Source organism: Arvicola amphibius, chromosome 4 (genome assembly GCF_903992535.2).
Source record: "Arvicola amphibius chromosome 4, mArvAmp1.2, whole genome shotgun sequence".
Taxonomy (NCBI): Eukaryota; Metazoa; Chordata; class Mammalia; order Rodentia; family Cricetidae; genus Arvicola; species Arvicola amphibius.
In genome coordinates this window covers 6,558,393-6,574,366 of record NC_052050.1, presented here as the reverse complement: position 1 = coordinate 6,574,366, position 15,974 = coordinate 6,558,393, and the positions used below count along the sequence as shown (strand labels likewise).

The 15,974-nt window shown below is 52.1% G+C and overlaps 2 protein-coding genes across 2 annotated transcripts in view; both read left to right on the top strand.

Moving 5' to 3' along the window:
- The first annotated feature begins 335 nt into the window (after positions 1-335).
- On the top strand, positions 336-9,633 carry Otop2 (otopetrin 2). The gene is given in 8 exon segments (XM_042054855.1): positions 336-376; positions 899-1,010; positions 1,012-1,225; positions 1,958-2,094; positions 3,578-3,636; positions 4,023-4,156; positions 6,243-7,120; positions 9,463-9,633. Coding segments are annotated over 8 exon segments (1,746 nt in total).
- A 6,126-nt stretch (positions 9,634-15,759) lies between these two features.
- Positions 15,760-15,974, top strand: part of Otop3 (otopetrin 3) — an 8,687-nt gene continuing 8,472 nt past the window's right edge. Inside the window, 1 exon segment of the mRNA XM_038328888.2 lies at positions 15,760-15,935. Within this exon segment, the coding sequence (XP_038184816.2) occupies positions 15,760-15,935 (176 nt within the window).

The following is a 15,974-nucleotide window of genomic DNA, read 5'->3' as shown; positions in this document are numbered from 1 at the left end:
GCTAAACGACTGCAAGCCGGCTGCGGGCACCCCGTGGGAACCAGACTTTGCAGCATCCAACAAGCATCTCCGGGCCGCAGTAGTAAGGGATACAGGAAGACCGAAACTTGGATCACACTCTGAGGACAGGTGGGGAAAGGGAGGACTGTTGTCCTGATCCCGGGACAGCAAGCAAGATCCAAGATATAGGTGACTCCTGAGCTGCGACGGCATCTGGGTGGCAGGCGGGCACTGGGGTGGGAGTCTGCTCTACAGGCTTTGGGTGGGTGCAATCGATCTCTTAGTACCAGGTTGCAGTGGATGTTGGGGGCGGAGGACCTTCTAGGTACCGCAGAATGGGGATGCTCCTGAACCCTGGCCTCGCCATTGCAATGGGGTGAGGGAATCTTAACAGGTAAATATAAATCTCACCTTATCTGACTCCCTAAATTCAGCTCGGAGAAAAGATGGATCATGTGAGTGGGACTGAGAGGTTTATGGAGCCGGGCTCTTGTGGCTGTAAATCACTCTGCCCTCTCCGGTATAAAGCACTGGCCCAGCCGGCGTGGGAGAGAAGAGACGCTCGCTGCCCCTTGACCCCCAACTTGCTGTCGGCCTACCAGTGCAGCAGGTGCGTGCCCCTGGCCAGGGGGACTGTAGGATTTGGGGAGCGGAACCTTGTGCAGGACCCGGCCTAGTACCATTGCTTCTTTCACTACAATATTTCCGGTCCAGATGGGAGAGGTTCACTCTTCAGTTTTTCTCTTCTTCCCCAGGGCTCGGTCTAGCACCCTTAGTCCCCACATCCCAGGGTCCCTAAATCCATTCCAGGAGGAAAGGAGAGGTCCCTGGGTTGACCTGAAATCCCGTCCTTCCCCTCCCCCTCGACCCCGCCAGTGATCCCTTCAACCTTCTCCAGTCGCCCCCCACCATGTCGGAGGGAACTGGTCCAGCACCCCAAGGAGAGCCTGCCGGGGCCACGGGCCAGCCCCCGCGAGGTGTGGAAAAAGGGTGGCCGCCTGCTGTCGGTTGCTGTTGGCTGTCAACGTGCTGCTGCTCGCCTCCACACTCATCAGCGGTGGTGCCTTCAACAAGGTGGCCGTGTATGACACCGACGTGTTCGCTCTGCTCACCACCATGATGCTGCTGGCCGCGCTGTGGATCGTCTTCTACCTCCTCCGCACTGCGCGCTGTCCGGATGCGGTACCCTACCGGGATGCGCATGCTGGCCCCATCTGGCTCCGAGGTGCCCTGGGATATGAGGACAAGAGTGGGGTGGGCACGGTGGGAAAGTTGCAGTCTGGGGCTCCCTAGAGGACCCTCAGGGTGTGACTTTGGGTAGACAGGTTTGCTGAAAGTTCCCTGGGAAGGGTGAGGTGGCTGAAAGCTCATTGGGGTTGGATGCAGTGAGGGGGGTGGAGAGAGGGAAACGGGTCCTAGAGGATATCGAGAGGTGGAGGAAGCTTCTTTGGCTTGTCTAAAGATTGGACAGGGATGGTCATGCAGAGCCTTTATATGCAGACAAAAAAAGTAAAAGACAACAGCAAGCCGACAAGGTCTGTCCCCGCTTTTCCCTTGTCTGTGCAATGGAGGGGACACAGGATGTCCTCCCTCTTCCCCCTCAGTCGAGTACTCATCTCCTACCCACCTCTTCATCTCCCAGCCCTTCAGTTTGCCCATATTCCTATCCATCCTCTATTTTTGTCCCTCCCCCTCTCCATTTGTTCCTCCACCCATCGGCCTGTTCCTGCCCTCATCCATCCACCCAGTAATCTCTCAGTCCATCCATTTGTCTGTCCATCCACCCATCAACTCATCCTCCCAACCTCCCTACTCATCCATTCTCCCACCCAATTGTCCACCTATTCCCTACACACACCCCCAGCTAGCCCCTCACCTTCAGAACCTCTCCTCCACCCTACAAGCCCTCTCTCCTGCCTCCCTGATACGCTACTCCCCTGCTGACCCTGATTCTCAGGTGGGCTCGTGCTGTTTGGGATTTGCACCCTCGTCATGGACGTCTTCAAGACTGGCTACTACTCCAGTTTCTTGGAGTGCCAGTCGGCCATCAAGATCCTGCACCCCATCATCCAAGCTGTGTTTGTCATTGTCCAGGTGGGTTGAAGGAATGTCCCCATAGGGGGAAGAGCCTGATGCAGGAGCTCAGGAGATCTGAGCTTCTCACATAGCACCCCCTAGCCCTGAGCAATTCGGTAAACCGAGTTAGACTGTGGTAGGGATCATATGAGTCCATAAACGAGGAAACACTGACTCATGAAGTGTGTCTAAATGTGAGTTCCTACTTAGGGGTGCTGCAACTTTATTTCAACCTAAGTGGTGCCAGTAATTAACACCCAGGAGGTGTGAGTTGTGACAGTCGGCCCTGTCTGGTAGAACCTTGGGTGTCCACGGAGGACATCAGCCTCTGCCTAGGGTTGTGCTGGGTCCATGACCATGGCTACAGCTTGTTTAATCTCGGTCATAGCTCCACGCTTGATGTTTGTTTAGGAGGCAGGGCATCCCATAAGGATGCTTTTTCAGACCAGTTCCAATCACTTTCTTTCCTTTGTCCTCTTGTGACTCACTTCACACCAGCCCAGACCAGCCTTGAACTCCCGCGTCCACCTCCCGAGTCCGGGAATTTCAGGAGTGTGCCACACCTGGCTTGCTAGCTTTTTTGTTTTAATGGGTTGCATAAAGATCCTTTTGAAAGAGCTGACTGAGTTGAGGCAGGAGTGCTCTTGCATGGGACCTTGCATTGGCAAGATGACCAGGGGATGACGTGCCATGCCTTGAAGCATCCCCCTGCCACCCAGATGTGCATACTGCTGCACACATGTGGCTGGGACACTTACTGTAGCTTTTGTCCTCTACATTTCATAAGTTTGAAGGATGCTCAGGAAAAAAATGAAAACACAAACACCTCCATGTAGGTAAGTCCCATGGCAGGAATTCAGTGGCATTCAGATGAGGGCAAGGCCTTTCAAATCCACAAAGGAAGAAGACAGCAGGGGACATGAACAAAGAGGCCAGACATGTCAGCAGGGCAGTCAGGAGTTCAAAGTCATTTCTTGATGCATAATGAGTTCAAGACTAGCCCTTGGGAAGCAAAGGCAGACAGATAACCGTGAGTCTGAGACCAGTTTGTCTACATATGGAGTTCAAGGTCAACCAGAGCTACATAGAGACCCTGTCTCAATAACAACAATAAAACCCCAGAGACCTTTTTTACCTTGAGATCTTGAGCAAGATCTAGTCTGAGCCTGATCTTGCTCCCAGAAAAACATCACTTGGTAGCCAACTCCACTTGCTCCTCTATCACCCTGACTCCCCCTTCAAATCTCATCAAGATGAAAATGTCTGGCATTTCCCCAAGCTTTAAGGAGCAGAAAACCACTTTTTTTTTTTAAAAAAAAACAAGCTGAAGTATAGAGTAGAAAGAGAAATTATTCCTTCTCCTTTCATAACGCTAAAATAAACTTGATTAGTCTAAGGGTTCTTGGGATAGAGGAAATGTTATATGGGGTGTGGGTGGGCACTGGGCTCCGGAGATCAGTCCATGTACATAGTACTGAGCCTGGCCCCTCTCTCTCTGTAGACTTACTTCCTCTGGGTCTCTGCTAAAGACTGTATCCACACCCACCTGGACCTGACCCGGTAAGAACCACAGCTCAGTGTCTGTGGGCCAAGGGCTCACCTGGCATGAAAGAGGAAGCCTGTCATCCTGGGTGCGGCTCTTCCCTCTCAGTCTTGGGTGGGGTGTCAGCCACCCCTTCCTCTTTGTCCTAACTTTTTCACTGCCTGGACTGTGCCCTTTCCGCTAGTGGGGCCTGAGCCTCAGGACACCCGCTGGCCCTCTCTTATCTGGCACCCCACCAGGCCGAGTCTGGCTTTCAAGTTCAATTCCCATGTTCACTGCCCTTCTTGTTTTGTGACTCCATCTCTACGGAGGGCTCCTGACCCTGCCTTGCTTTGCCAGGGACCCATAGTGAAGTCCAAGACTCACGAGCCTTTTGTTCTCCTCGTCCATCACTCTGATACAGGTGTGGGCTCATGTTCACCCTCACCACCAACCTAGCCATCTGGATGGCAGCCGTCGTGGATGAGTCTGTGCACCAGGCCCACTCCTACAGCGGCTCTTACGGCAACAGCAGCCACTCCCGCCTCACCCCTGACCGTAAGTTTCCTGTAAGCACTGGTCCTGTGGCTGCCAGGCGCTGGATGGGTGCTTGGTGTATTCACAGTCAGTCAACCATGCCTTTGCCAGGGCACGGTGGTAAAGGTAGAAGCCGGAGCCTCCTCCGGCTCCAGACGCTCCCTGTGGGGGGTGGAGGCAACAAGGAACAAGAGTGAATAATGTGTTCCAACCTTGAGGGTCCTGGCCATACTCTCCAGGTCTCCGTCCCACCAAGAAGGAGCCCAGGCTTCCAGAAGAAAGGGCGAGATTGATGACATCAAAGAAAAGGAAGGGAGACAGTGTGGTTCAGCCTTCCAGCCTGGGGAAGAAAGAAAGGCAACCCCCACCCCATGGGGGTGATGACCTCATGGTGACATCACTTGAATATTGGTGCAAAGTGTTCTGTTGGCAACTCCCCTTTGCAGATAAATAGTATTAATGTTCCCATCTTATAGAAGCAGAAACTCAGCACAGGTAGGTAAATAGTTGCCCAAGGTCACAGAGCCTAAAATGGAAGTGTTCAAGCACACCTTTGCTTTTAGCCAGTGAGTTTCCCTGAAAAAGAACATCCTTCACAGTCCACCCGTTCTAGATCTCTGGGCTTCTCCTCTATCCAGGACCAAACTAGATAGCTAAGACTCCCATGTATACCCACAACCCCTACTGGCACAAGTGAGGCTTCAGAAATTGGAAGCACAGCCCTGGTCTGCAAAGAGACCCCAGTGTAGAAGGACTGGTAAGAGCCACCTGGTGTACACAGGGAATCTCGATGGTGGAGACCACAGCCCCAGAGAGGCGGTCACCGTAGGAGAGGCTGCAGTGTTGGGAGTCAGGCATTTTTCCTTGGCTCGCCCATTACAATTCTCAGACTTCACTGGGCCTCAGCTTCTTCATCCACAGATCCAGCTGGGGTAGAGCCATTTGCCGAGGCCCCAGTCATCCTAGACAGCTCATTCTGAACCCTCTCGGTGTGGCGCAAACTGCAGTGATGGTGGGAATCGTGGTGGGGGTCTGGACACAGCAGCTGGAGCTCTGAGCTGTCCAATGCGGGGAGAGCTGTAGCGGGGGCTGGCCTGGGGGACAAACGTTTTCTTTTATGAGGTCCAGAGCCTGCCTAACTCAGGGAGCAAAGGGTCCCCATGAATCAGGAGGAGAAATGGAGGTGCACAGACTTGCAGTCCCCATTTTTTGTGTGTGTTTGAGTGTGTGTGTGTGCAAGCCAGAGGACAATGTTAAGTAGTTCTTCAATTCTTTTTTTTTCTTTTAATTTTTTACAGGTATTTATATATTTATAGAATCTCTCTCTGTGTATGCGTGCATGTGTGTGTGTGTGTGTGTGCGTGTGTGTGTGTGTACAGAGGTCATAAAACAGCTTTCAGGAGTTGGGTCTCTCATTCCACCATGTGGGTCCTGGGAATTACACTTAGGCCCACAGGCTTGGTTGTAATTGGTGGCAAGCACCTTTTTACCTGCTGAGCCAGCAGCCTGGCCCTCCGCCTCACTTTTTGAGACAAGTTATCTCACTAAATCTCGACCTCAGCTTCAGCTAAACTGACTGACCAACAAGTCTCAGGGATATGCTGCCTCTGCCTACCAAGCACAAGGATTTGGGGCACGTATGTACCACCATGCCACACCTTTTACATGGGTACCGTGGAGTCAAACTCAGGCAGGTTCTTATGCCCGCATTCCTCGTACGTTATAAACTGAGACTTCTCCAGGCCCCAGACATTTAAAATTTATTGATTTTTATTTGCAATGATGTTTTGCTTGCATGGATGTCTGTGAGGATGTCAGATTTTGGAGTTACGGACAATATTGGGTGCTGGGAATTAAATCGAGGTCCTCTGGGAGAGTAGTCAGTGCTCTTAACCACTGAGCCATCTCTCCAGCCCAATCCCCAGATTTTTATTGTTTTATTTTTAGCACTAATTTGTCTTGTAGCGTCTGGCACAATAAATAATTATGGAATGAATGAAGAAGCCAGACCCTGTGGAGTCCTCTGGGCTTCAGTGGTAACTGGCCCTCACTTGCCACAGACTAGAAGAGGAGGGTAGAGACCAGCCCTGTGCCCTTCTCTCCACAGCAGAGCGTGCAGGCAGCACAGCCGGAGGAGACCCGTGCCCATGCAGCACGGCCATCTGCCAGATCTTCCAGCAAGGCTACTTCTACCTATACCCCTTCAACATCGAGTACAGCCTCTTTGCTTCTACCATGCTGTACGTCATGTGGAAGAACGTGGGAAGGCTGATTGGCTCCACCCACGGCCACGGCCACACGCCCTCCAGGGTCAACCTCTTCCGGGAGACGTTTTTTGCGGGTCCAATCTTGGGCCTGCTACTCTTTGTTGTGGGCCTGGCCGTCTTCATCCTCTATGAGGTCCAGGTGAGTGGAGAGAGAGACCATACCCAGCAGGCCCTGGTCACTTACTACAGCTTCAATATCGCCTGTCTGGGGCTCATGACTTTGGTCAGCCTGAGTGGCTCAGTCATCTATCGCTTTGATCGCCGGGCCATGGACCACCATAAGAACCCGACACGCACCCTGGATGTAGCGCTGCTGATGGGCGCCGCGATGGGCCAGTATGCCATCTCCTACTATTCCATCGTGGCTGTGGTAGTGGGCTCACCCAGAGACCTGCTGGGGGCACTCAATCTGTCACATGCTCTGCTTATGATTGCTCAGCACACCTTCCAGAATGTGTTCATCATTGAAAGCCTCCATCGGGGACCGCCTGGGGCTGAGCCTTGTGAAACGCCCCCCAAGGAGTCCTGCCAAGGCATCACCTTTGCCAACCTGGATGCCATTCACACCTTGCCCTCTTGCCCGCCCACGCCCAGGCTGGTCAACCTCAACCCAGAAAGTCCTCAGGAAGCAATGGCCATCATCTCAGCTCCCAGGTGCCACTGGCGACGCCGGTGCCTGAAAGACATCTCTCTGTTTCTCCTGCTCTGCAATGTCATTGTGAGTAGTCGAGGGAGGTGAGGGCGAGTGGGGTGGGGATGCCCCTAGACTGGGGAGGACTTAACCTTCTCTGTCTTGACAAAGGCTCATTCTAGAATTGTATACAGAAGTAGGTTCATGGAGGAACCACTGCAGCCTTTACGCAAATAACATTTCAGGGCAAACAGGGAGCATACAGTCCCAGCCTTCTGTCATGTAGGCACCTGAGGGAGGGGTCCCAGGAAGGCTGGCATGGGGGCTGGGTGGAAGTGAGAGGGAGCCGAGAGAGAGAGAGAGCGGGAGGGCTAAGGCCCTCACCCCCAGGTGGGAGGTGTGACTGCTCCCAGTATCTTGTGACCTGCTTGCTTCTCAGAATAATTGGAGCAGCCTCAGGAAGTCACAGAGATCAGTGTAAGTGTGAGCAGTCTGTTGGCAGGATGGAGCAGAGGGCCGACTGGGAAGAGGGGTGTGTTCAACAGCTGCCCCCTCCCAGGTGACTTGGCAAAGCCGCCTATAAAGAGTGAGAGACTTCTTCTATTACAAGTATGTTCTCTGGAAGAAAATACCAAAGCAGGAACCCTAATAGTAAGATGGTGCCCTCAAAGAGAAACGTTCCTAGCATAGATACACCCAGCATAGCTGTGCCCCAGTGTAGATACGGTCCCTGACACGGGAATAGCTGAGAGAGAAACATGCTTCTTTTTTTTTTTTTTTTTTTTTTTTTTTTTTTTTTGGTTTTTTCGAGACAGGGTTTCTCTGTAGCTTTGGAGCCTGTCCTGGAACTAGCTCTTGTAGACCAGGCTGGCCTCGAACTCACAGAGATCGCCTGCCTCTGCCTCCCAAGTGCTGGGATTAAAGGCGTGCGCCACCACAGCCCGGCTCAGAAACATGCTTCTATGGGGACAGCCAGCCTCTAGGTCTGCAGGTCCCATGCCCAGGATTTCGGCAACTCTTGGAAGGAAAATATTAGTGAAAAAATTCCGATCATATTGAATGCACTTTTTCCTTGTCATTATGCCCCAAACAAACAAGTACAAACTATTTCCATATATATATATATATAAATTTGAAGCATACAAGAGGATGTATGTAAGTTATTTTATGTATCATTTTATGTAAGGGACTTGAACATGCTTGTGTGCTGGTTCCATAAACTATTGCTTCCAGGGCCAGTTTTTTAACCACTCCCCCACTTACACCAAATGACAACTGTGTATCTTAAGCCAAAAAAAAATCTCTAATGAAATCTGACTCAGTCCAAAAGCAGCCGTTTTGATGATATCCTCCAACAGAGGATTGCTAACATAGAAACACACTAATGCAGTCAGATCCTGAAGCAGGGACTGTGAGCCCCCATGCAGACTTCCAACAGTCAATTTTGCTTTAAAGAAAAAAAAAACTCAAGTCTTCAAGCTCTGACCTTACATCTGCCTCTGCCCCCACCCCCATCTTCAGCCAGGCCTTGAGGTTGAGAGTTACCTTCCAAGAGGTTGTTCTTGCTTCAAGTATCTGAGTCCAAACCACTCTTTTCTTTTTCTTTTTTATTTCTTTTCTTTTTAATTTTTTTTGAAACAGGGCTTCTCTATGTAACAGGCCTGCCTGTCCTGGAACTCACTATGTAGACCAGGCTGGCCTCGAACTCAGAGATCCACTGCCTCTGCCTCCCAAGTGCTGGGATTAAATGCGTGCGCCATCACTGCCCGGCATCCGAATCACTCTTGGCAGCATCCTCTCATCTCTCATTTTCTAGAACAGAACCAGACTCGGGAGAGACTGTGATGTCCCCCAAGAATGGAGTTAATTGGCATAAGGGTTAGGCTAGCCTTGAAAACTTGTTCCTTTGTTCCATATCCCACACCCATGACGAAGATCTGAGTTTCTATCTGGAGGTGAAGCAGGACTCTAGCCTTTGGTTTCTCCCACACATGGAAGGGAAGAGGTGTGAAACAGGAGTAGCAGTCGTGGAGGGTTGGAGTGGGGTGGCCTCCTGTCTGGGTTTTGAAACCTTCCCACACCCCATCACTTTAGACTTAATTGATTCTATCACCAGTCCTCAGGCACACTTCTCCCCGCTGCCACTTCGGCTGTTTCTATCAGTGCCTTATGTCACCTATTGAAACTTCCATTGCATAGGAAGGCCTAGGGTGGGAGGAGTGACTTCAGGCAGGTCCTCTGCTAGGAGTGGGCCCACACTTCCTCAGCTCCTCATCCAGGCCCTGTCCTCTGTGCTAGAGGTCAGCCCTGAGTGACAATCCCTGGTGGGCCACCAACCTAGAAGGCTGGGATCCCAACCTTCCATGCTCAACAAACCCCAGAGAAGTCACAAGCAGGCTCCTGATGCGCCCACCCCTCTCCCCCAACAGCTGTGGATCATGCCTGCCTTTGGCGCCCGCCCGCACTTCAGCAATACCGTGGAGGTGGACTTTTACGGTTACTCCCTCTGGGCGGCCATCGTCAACATCTGCCTGCCTTTTGGCATCTTCTACCGAATGCATGCTGTCTCCAGCCTGCTGGAGGTCTACGTGCTGTCCTGACGGCCCCACATGGAGACAGGACAGAGGAGCTCCAGAACCTCTGGGGCTGAAGAGGGCTGGCGCTCACTCCCTGCCTGCCCAAGACTAGAATTTTCACCAAAGTTTATTTTTCCAGGATGAATTTTTAAATAAAAATCGAGACATGCCCACCCATCTACTCCTGCATGACCCTGGAGCCCGGGGAAATGGAGGCAGGGAAATAACTCCCTGTAGCATTGCCTAGGACCAGACAGGATCTGGAAATACTGTGTCTGGCTCTCTCTCTAATCCCAGCCGTGTGGCCTGTGCACTGTCTGGAGCTGAGAACCAATAAACCTGCACCTGCACTTTCGTTCCCAATTCTTGTCTCAGCTGCCTTGCCTGCGGTGATCGCTGGAGAGGAACCTGGAGGTCTGAGCTGGAAAGGTTCAAGGTTTTCAGAAAATCCACCTTTTCCATGGGTGAGCTGAGCTGAGTCCAAGCGGTAGGCTTTCTGAACAGTGAATGACAGGTTGACTGGGAGGGACCACTGGAGTGCCCATGGATATAGTCGCCTTTCTGATGCTACGGGAGAAGTTAGTGAGGACTGATTTCATCCAATGCCCATGCTTTACCAAAAGGAAACTGAGGCTTATGGATACAGAGACCCAGAGCCTTTCCATCGGCAACAGCAATCTGTCAACTGTGTGTATGTGTGTATATGTGTGTATGTACACATGTGTGGGTGAGTGTAGAGGCCAGAGGGCAACCTCAGGGAGCTCTCTAAATTACACTCTTCCAACCCCGTGTGTGTACCTGTGTGTGAGGGCGTGTGCATACACATGTGTGTGGGTGGGTGTGAACACATGCGTGAGGGCAGGTGTGCAAGGATATATGTGTATACATGCATGTGCGAAGGTGTCTATGTACAGGTGTGTGAGGGGTGTATGTGTGAGTGTGTGTATGAGTGTGTGTGTGTGTGTATACACGTGTGTGAGCACACGTGCAGGCCTGAGGTTGGTGTCAGGAATCACCCCCCCTTTGCACTTTCATCTTATTCTTTGAGGAAGGGTCCCTCAGTCAAATCCAGAATTCACTTCCTGTGGCTAATCTTGGTAGCCCACTAATCCTGGGGATTCCAGATCTGCTTTCTAAGGCTGAAAGGACAAACAAGCCACCACAGCCACGGGGCATTTACCATTTCCATGAATTCTGGGGCTCTGCACAGTGCTTTAACCCACGAGCCAGCATTGTTTTCACTGCCTGTATGCTACCAGATCCTGTGGGACCGGAGCTGCAAACAGTTGTGAGCCAGCGTGTGGGTCCAATGCTCTTAGCCGCTGAGCCACCTCTCCAGCCCCTATCATATAAGACAGTCTTTCTCATGGGGAGCTCACCAAATCAGCACAACTGCCTAGCCATTGAGCTCTGGAGATCCCCCTGCCCTCCTCCGGTCCCTTCTATAATAGGTGTGCAACTACACCCAATGATTTAGGTGGTGTTGGAGAGTCAACTCAGGTCTTCACTTCTGTGGCAAACACTTTGCTGACTGAGCTATCTCCCCGGCCCTCACATTTCTTTCTTATGAGCAGTAGAGGTTTTTGTTGTTGTTGTTACTAACATTTTTCGAGACAGTCCTAGCTGTTCTGGAACTAGCTCTTGTAGACTGAGCTGGCTTCCAACTCTCAGAGATCCACCTCCCTCTGCCTCCCAAGTGCTGGGATTAAAGGCATGCGCCACCACGGCTTGGCTACTGACATGTTTTGTTTTAAAATTGATACATAGTAATTGTAAGTGTAAGTGTACAATTCAGAGTACAATGTGTCAGGATCCAGTCCAAGTACTAGCATACTGGTTGCCTCAGACCTAGAACGTGGAGCGCATGTGTTGGGTGCATTCAAAGTCCCCTTATTTGCTGATGTTTAATATGCAATGGATTGTTGCCAGTCGTTGTTACTCTCCTATGCTATGGATCTACAGGAGCAATCCTCCTACACATCTGAACCCATTTACCCCAAGCGGCAGACATTTTTCCTTCAAACATCTCAGGAAGACGGGGAGCATGAGTTCCTAGAATAGACATAAAAGGTGTTTCCAGCTTAAGAGAAGCTGGGGGAGTCCTTACCCCCAGAGTAAGTACAGTTACTTACTCTGCTTGGGGAACCCCTCCAAAGCCACAAGACTTCTGCTCTGCTCCAGCTGTGTACAGAGGTGGAGGCAGGAAAGCTAGAGGGTACAGAGCTGGTTTTGTATTACGTTAGGTTGGGGTTTTTTGTTTTGTTTTGGTTTGTTTTTTGAGATAGGGTCTTGTGGAGTCCAGCTGGCCTCTAACTCCCTCTGTAGCTAAGGATGACCTTCAACTCCAGATGGTCCTACTTCCCCACCCAAGTACTGTGATTACAAATGTGTATCACTGGGCTTATTTGTTTTAATATTTTATTACATTTAATTTCTCTGCACGTGTGCATGCATGTGGGTGGTCACCTGCTGCGGTGCGTGTATCCGTGGAGGTCAGAGGACAAGTTGCAGAATCAGTTCTCTCCCTCTACCTGATAGGTCCTAGGGATGGAACCCAGATCCCCCTGAGCCATTACCCACTGAGCCTCCTCGCCAGCATCAGTCCTTTGGTTTTGTGTGTGTGAGAGAGAGAGTCAGAGATTGAGATGGAGACATCACAGCCAGCAGGAAGGGAGAGCCATACCTGGATTAGGCTGGGAGTAGTGGCATTTGGGGGAAGAGAAAAGGGACACTTAGAGCACTGGAGACATCAGAGGGGAAATACCTGGCTGTCATCACCATGAGGTTCACAGGTCTTTGAGGCTGAGGGTGGGGGTGATGGGGCTGTGAGGAGGAGAGGGGAGGGAGAGGAAAAAAGGAGGACCAGAGAAGACCCTAAAGACTGCCTCCCCTCCTGCCTTCTAATCCCATCTTCAACCTTGGGTCTCTTCTACCCCAACTTCAGGTTTGAGGTAATGCAGAGAGATCATCCCAGGAGGCTGCTTTGGAGCTAGGTCAGCTAGGTAGGGTGTGGAAAAGAGGCGACCTAGACCCGGAAAGAAGAAGATCCCATCCGTAGCTCAGACACCACAGGCAAGAGCAGCCTGAAGCCAGCGAGTTCTCGGTGCGAGGCTTAGGACAAAGCTGCCCCCACTCAGACCTGCCCCGGCGTCCGCCCCGCCTCCTGCTACGCCCTCCCATTGGCAGCCATTGGCTGCCCGTCTTGTGCCCGAGCCCCTGGCGGAGTAATTAACGAGGGATTAATGAGATTCCCAAAGTCAACAGAAAAATCGATGGGCCTTGGAGCCCAAGCGGAGGCTGCGCAGTCTCGAGGAGGGGGGGGGGGGGGAGGAAAGGGCGTCGAGGCATCTGTCCCTGGGCTCCTGGGACCTCACCTGGACCGAAGATACGCGCTGCAATTCAGGCGTTGGGGAGCCAGCGACGATGGCTTCGCAGACCTCAGGTAGGGCTCCCCAGCTCGAGCTGGGACCCCGAGTGCTCGGGAATAATTGACTAAACCTTCCCTGGAAACCCATCCTCACATTCACTACTCCAAAGTGGGGTTCATGAGCCGGGAGCTACAAGGACTGGAAAGAGAGGGGAGAGTGAGTGGTGGGGAGACCCGAGACTGTCTCCTCTGTATCGCGCACCCCAACTGGCTCTGTGCCCATCTTCTCCTCTTTACTTCACTTTCGGGTTCAAGGGTTCTCGCAGCCCAAAGAGGGTGCCCGGACCTGAAAGAATCCAGAAACCTGGATGGATGATTGGTGTTGGGGCTGCCTAGACCTCTCTCTCCCGGCTCGGCTCGGAACGAAATCTCGAAGCTTCCGTGCCTGTGCTCCTCAGCCTCCCACGGAACTGGCCCTGCACTTATTGGCTCCGTGGCCCCGACGGTTCGTCTCCTTTCGTCGCTCGCCTCTGAACGCGATCCATAAACCAGTTTGGTGTCTAGGACCTCCCTTGGAATGGCGTCGTGCCTAGAGGCGTGCCAAGGATGGCTGAGTTCTAGCTGGTTCCAAGCGCATTAGTTCTAGCTCTTTTCCTGGGCCCCTTGATGTTCACCCTAATACCTTGCCTGGCTGTGAACTATTTTTGCCCCTTTGATAACCGCTGGTGGAGCACTGAACCACCGGCGTGGGAGCAGGGGGAACCTTAAAATTCCAACCCCTTGAAGGGAGAAGACCTGGAACTTTGTTCTCCGAGGTCTCCACCCCCACCCTCCAAGGCCTGGAGTCTGAGCGAAAACTCCAACCTTTCAGTCCCTCTGGAATCTGTAGGGAAGTTCACAAATATCTACTAGGCGCGGTTCGTCGAGTCTCTCCATGCATCCAAATTACTAAATTCGGACAAAACTCCTGAGGGGAGTATCATGTATTCGCTGCTTCGCTTATTCATTCAAGAATGTATTGCGCTGGGGATGTAGCTCAGTGGTATCACACCAGCCCAGCACGAGGCTCTCTCTGGGAGACGGAGGCTGTGAGCTAGATGCCATGCAAGCAAGAGAGCCAGATTTATTGAGTACCGGCCTTTACTGTTCCGTAGTAGCTAGCTCATTTCACAGATGGTCAAGGACACTGACTACAGAAACTAAGTAGCTTGGCCAGAATCACAGAGATGCTAAATGCCATCTGGGCTCTCCATCAGTAGGGAGTGGGGACGATGAGGTGGAGCCACCAGTGCTGGCAGAAAAGGAGCAGGGAGGTGTCCTGGGAGCCTTACCTTGCTCAACCTGGGTAAGGAAGGTAGAAAGATAAGCATCTGGACCGCCTCCTCAGCTGCGCCAGGATGGAAAGGGTTAAGGGGCAGGGTCTCTGTCCGCAGCTCTGGCGCTAAAATCCCGCCCCCAAGGAAACAACCCGGGTCCAGGGCGAACGCTGGCTGGTTTTTAGGACTGTGCTAGATTTGGAGAGGTGAGTGGAACAGGACCCCTTCTCTGCCCTGGAGGAGTCCCAGATCTTGAGGTACGCAGTCCTGAATGGTGCACACTCACACCCACGCTCAGCAAAGGAGTGGCCCAACAAAGTAGCCACATGTCTGCTTGGGCAGAGGGAAGGTTTCCCATGAAGAGGCTGGGTGAGTGGAGGCATTGGTGGGAGTTGGCAGGCAAGAGAAAAAGCACCCGCAGAAGAGAAAGCCAAGAGACCACATGGAAAACACCGAGTCCTCTACTTGAGTCTGAATGGATTTGAGGAGCCTGGGGTATGGCCAGGGACTTGACAGGAAGAAGGTAGAATTGCTCCCAAGGATGGCAGAATGGACTGGAGGGGTAGTGAAACTTGTTTACAAAGTCTTGAAAGGGGTTCAAAGTTTAGTACTTCACTGTCCAACAGAGAACATTGCAAGTTATCAGTCCTCGGTATTGCTCAGGGTGCATGTGGGAAAACAGGGCCCCAGAGGGGCTGTGGTGAGGGCCACTGAGGTGAGGGCTTCCTAGGAGGGTCTTGACAGAGGGACAGACAGAGCAAAGTTCTTTAATGAAGATAGAGCATGCTGGGCAAAGCAGTGAGCAAGGGATGCTGGGAAGAAGGGGCCCTCACCCAGCCTGAATGAGTCCTGAAGGATCAACTGGAGTCACCAGAGAGGAAGAAGGTGGGGATCATAGACAAAGATGGGGAAAGATAGGGAGGTGAGCAAGAGTAGATGGCATTCTGGGAACTATAGCAGGATGCCGCAGCCCATGGGGAGAGCAGTGGGGGCTGGGGAGGTACTTGAGGTGGGAGCAGGAAGCAGGAGCAGTGGAAGCAGCAGCAGCCACTCTTCCTTGAGCTCTGTGTACACCAGGTCCTCATTAGCACACACTATCTCATTTCACTCAGTAAGGCCCCATAAGCTTTGGACTTTATACTGAGGGCTGCTGGCTGTCTTTGCAGGAGGACTCTCAGTAGGAGACAGGCACGGTGAGCAGGAAGGCTAGTTCAGGAGAGAACAGATGGGCTCCAGACTAAGGTAGTGGTGAATCTAAATAGCCAGGGATGTGCAGGCATGTCTAATCCTAGCACGTGAGAGGCAGAGGCAGGAAAAACGGTAGCTTGAGCTACAGAGCCAGACTATAAAGAAAGCAAGCTAACAAGAGAGAAACCACGAAGGAGAGAAGGAGATGAAGGAGAGGAGGAAGATGCAGGCAGGCAGTGTGAGAGCTGGAACGGACATGGTTGGGATCTGATGGCATGCATGGTCTGGACAAAAGCAAAGACGAAGTCCAGCTCATGTGAGTTCAGAAAGCCCCTGGCATTACGAACATTAGAAGCAGGAGATGGGTCAGCACCAACTCAGAGCCCTGAGGCCAAGATGCCTGGAGGCAGGAGCTCTCAGAGGGCCATAGCGGAGCTGGGGAGCATGCAGAAGCTGTAGAACCATGCCTTCTCTGCTGTAACTCAGTTCCACTG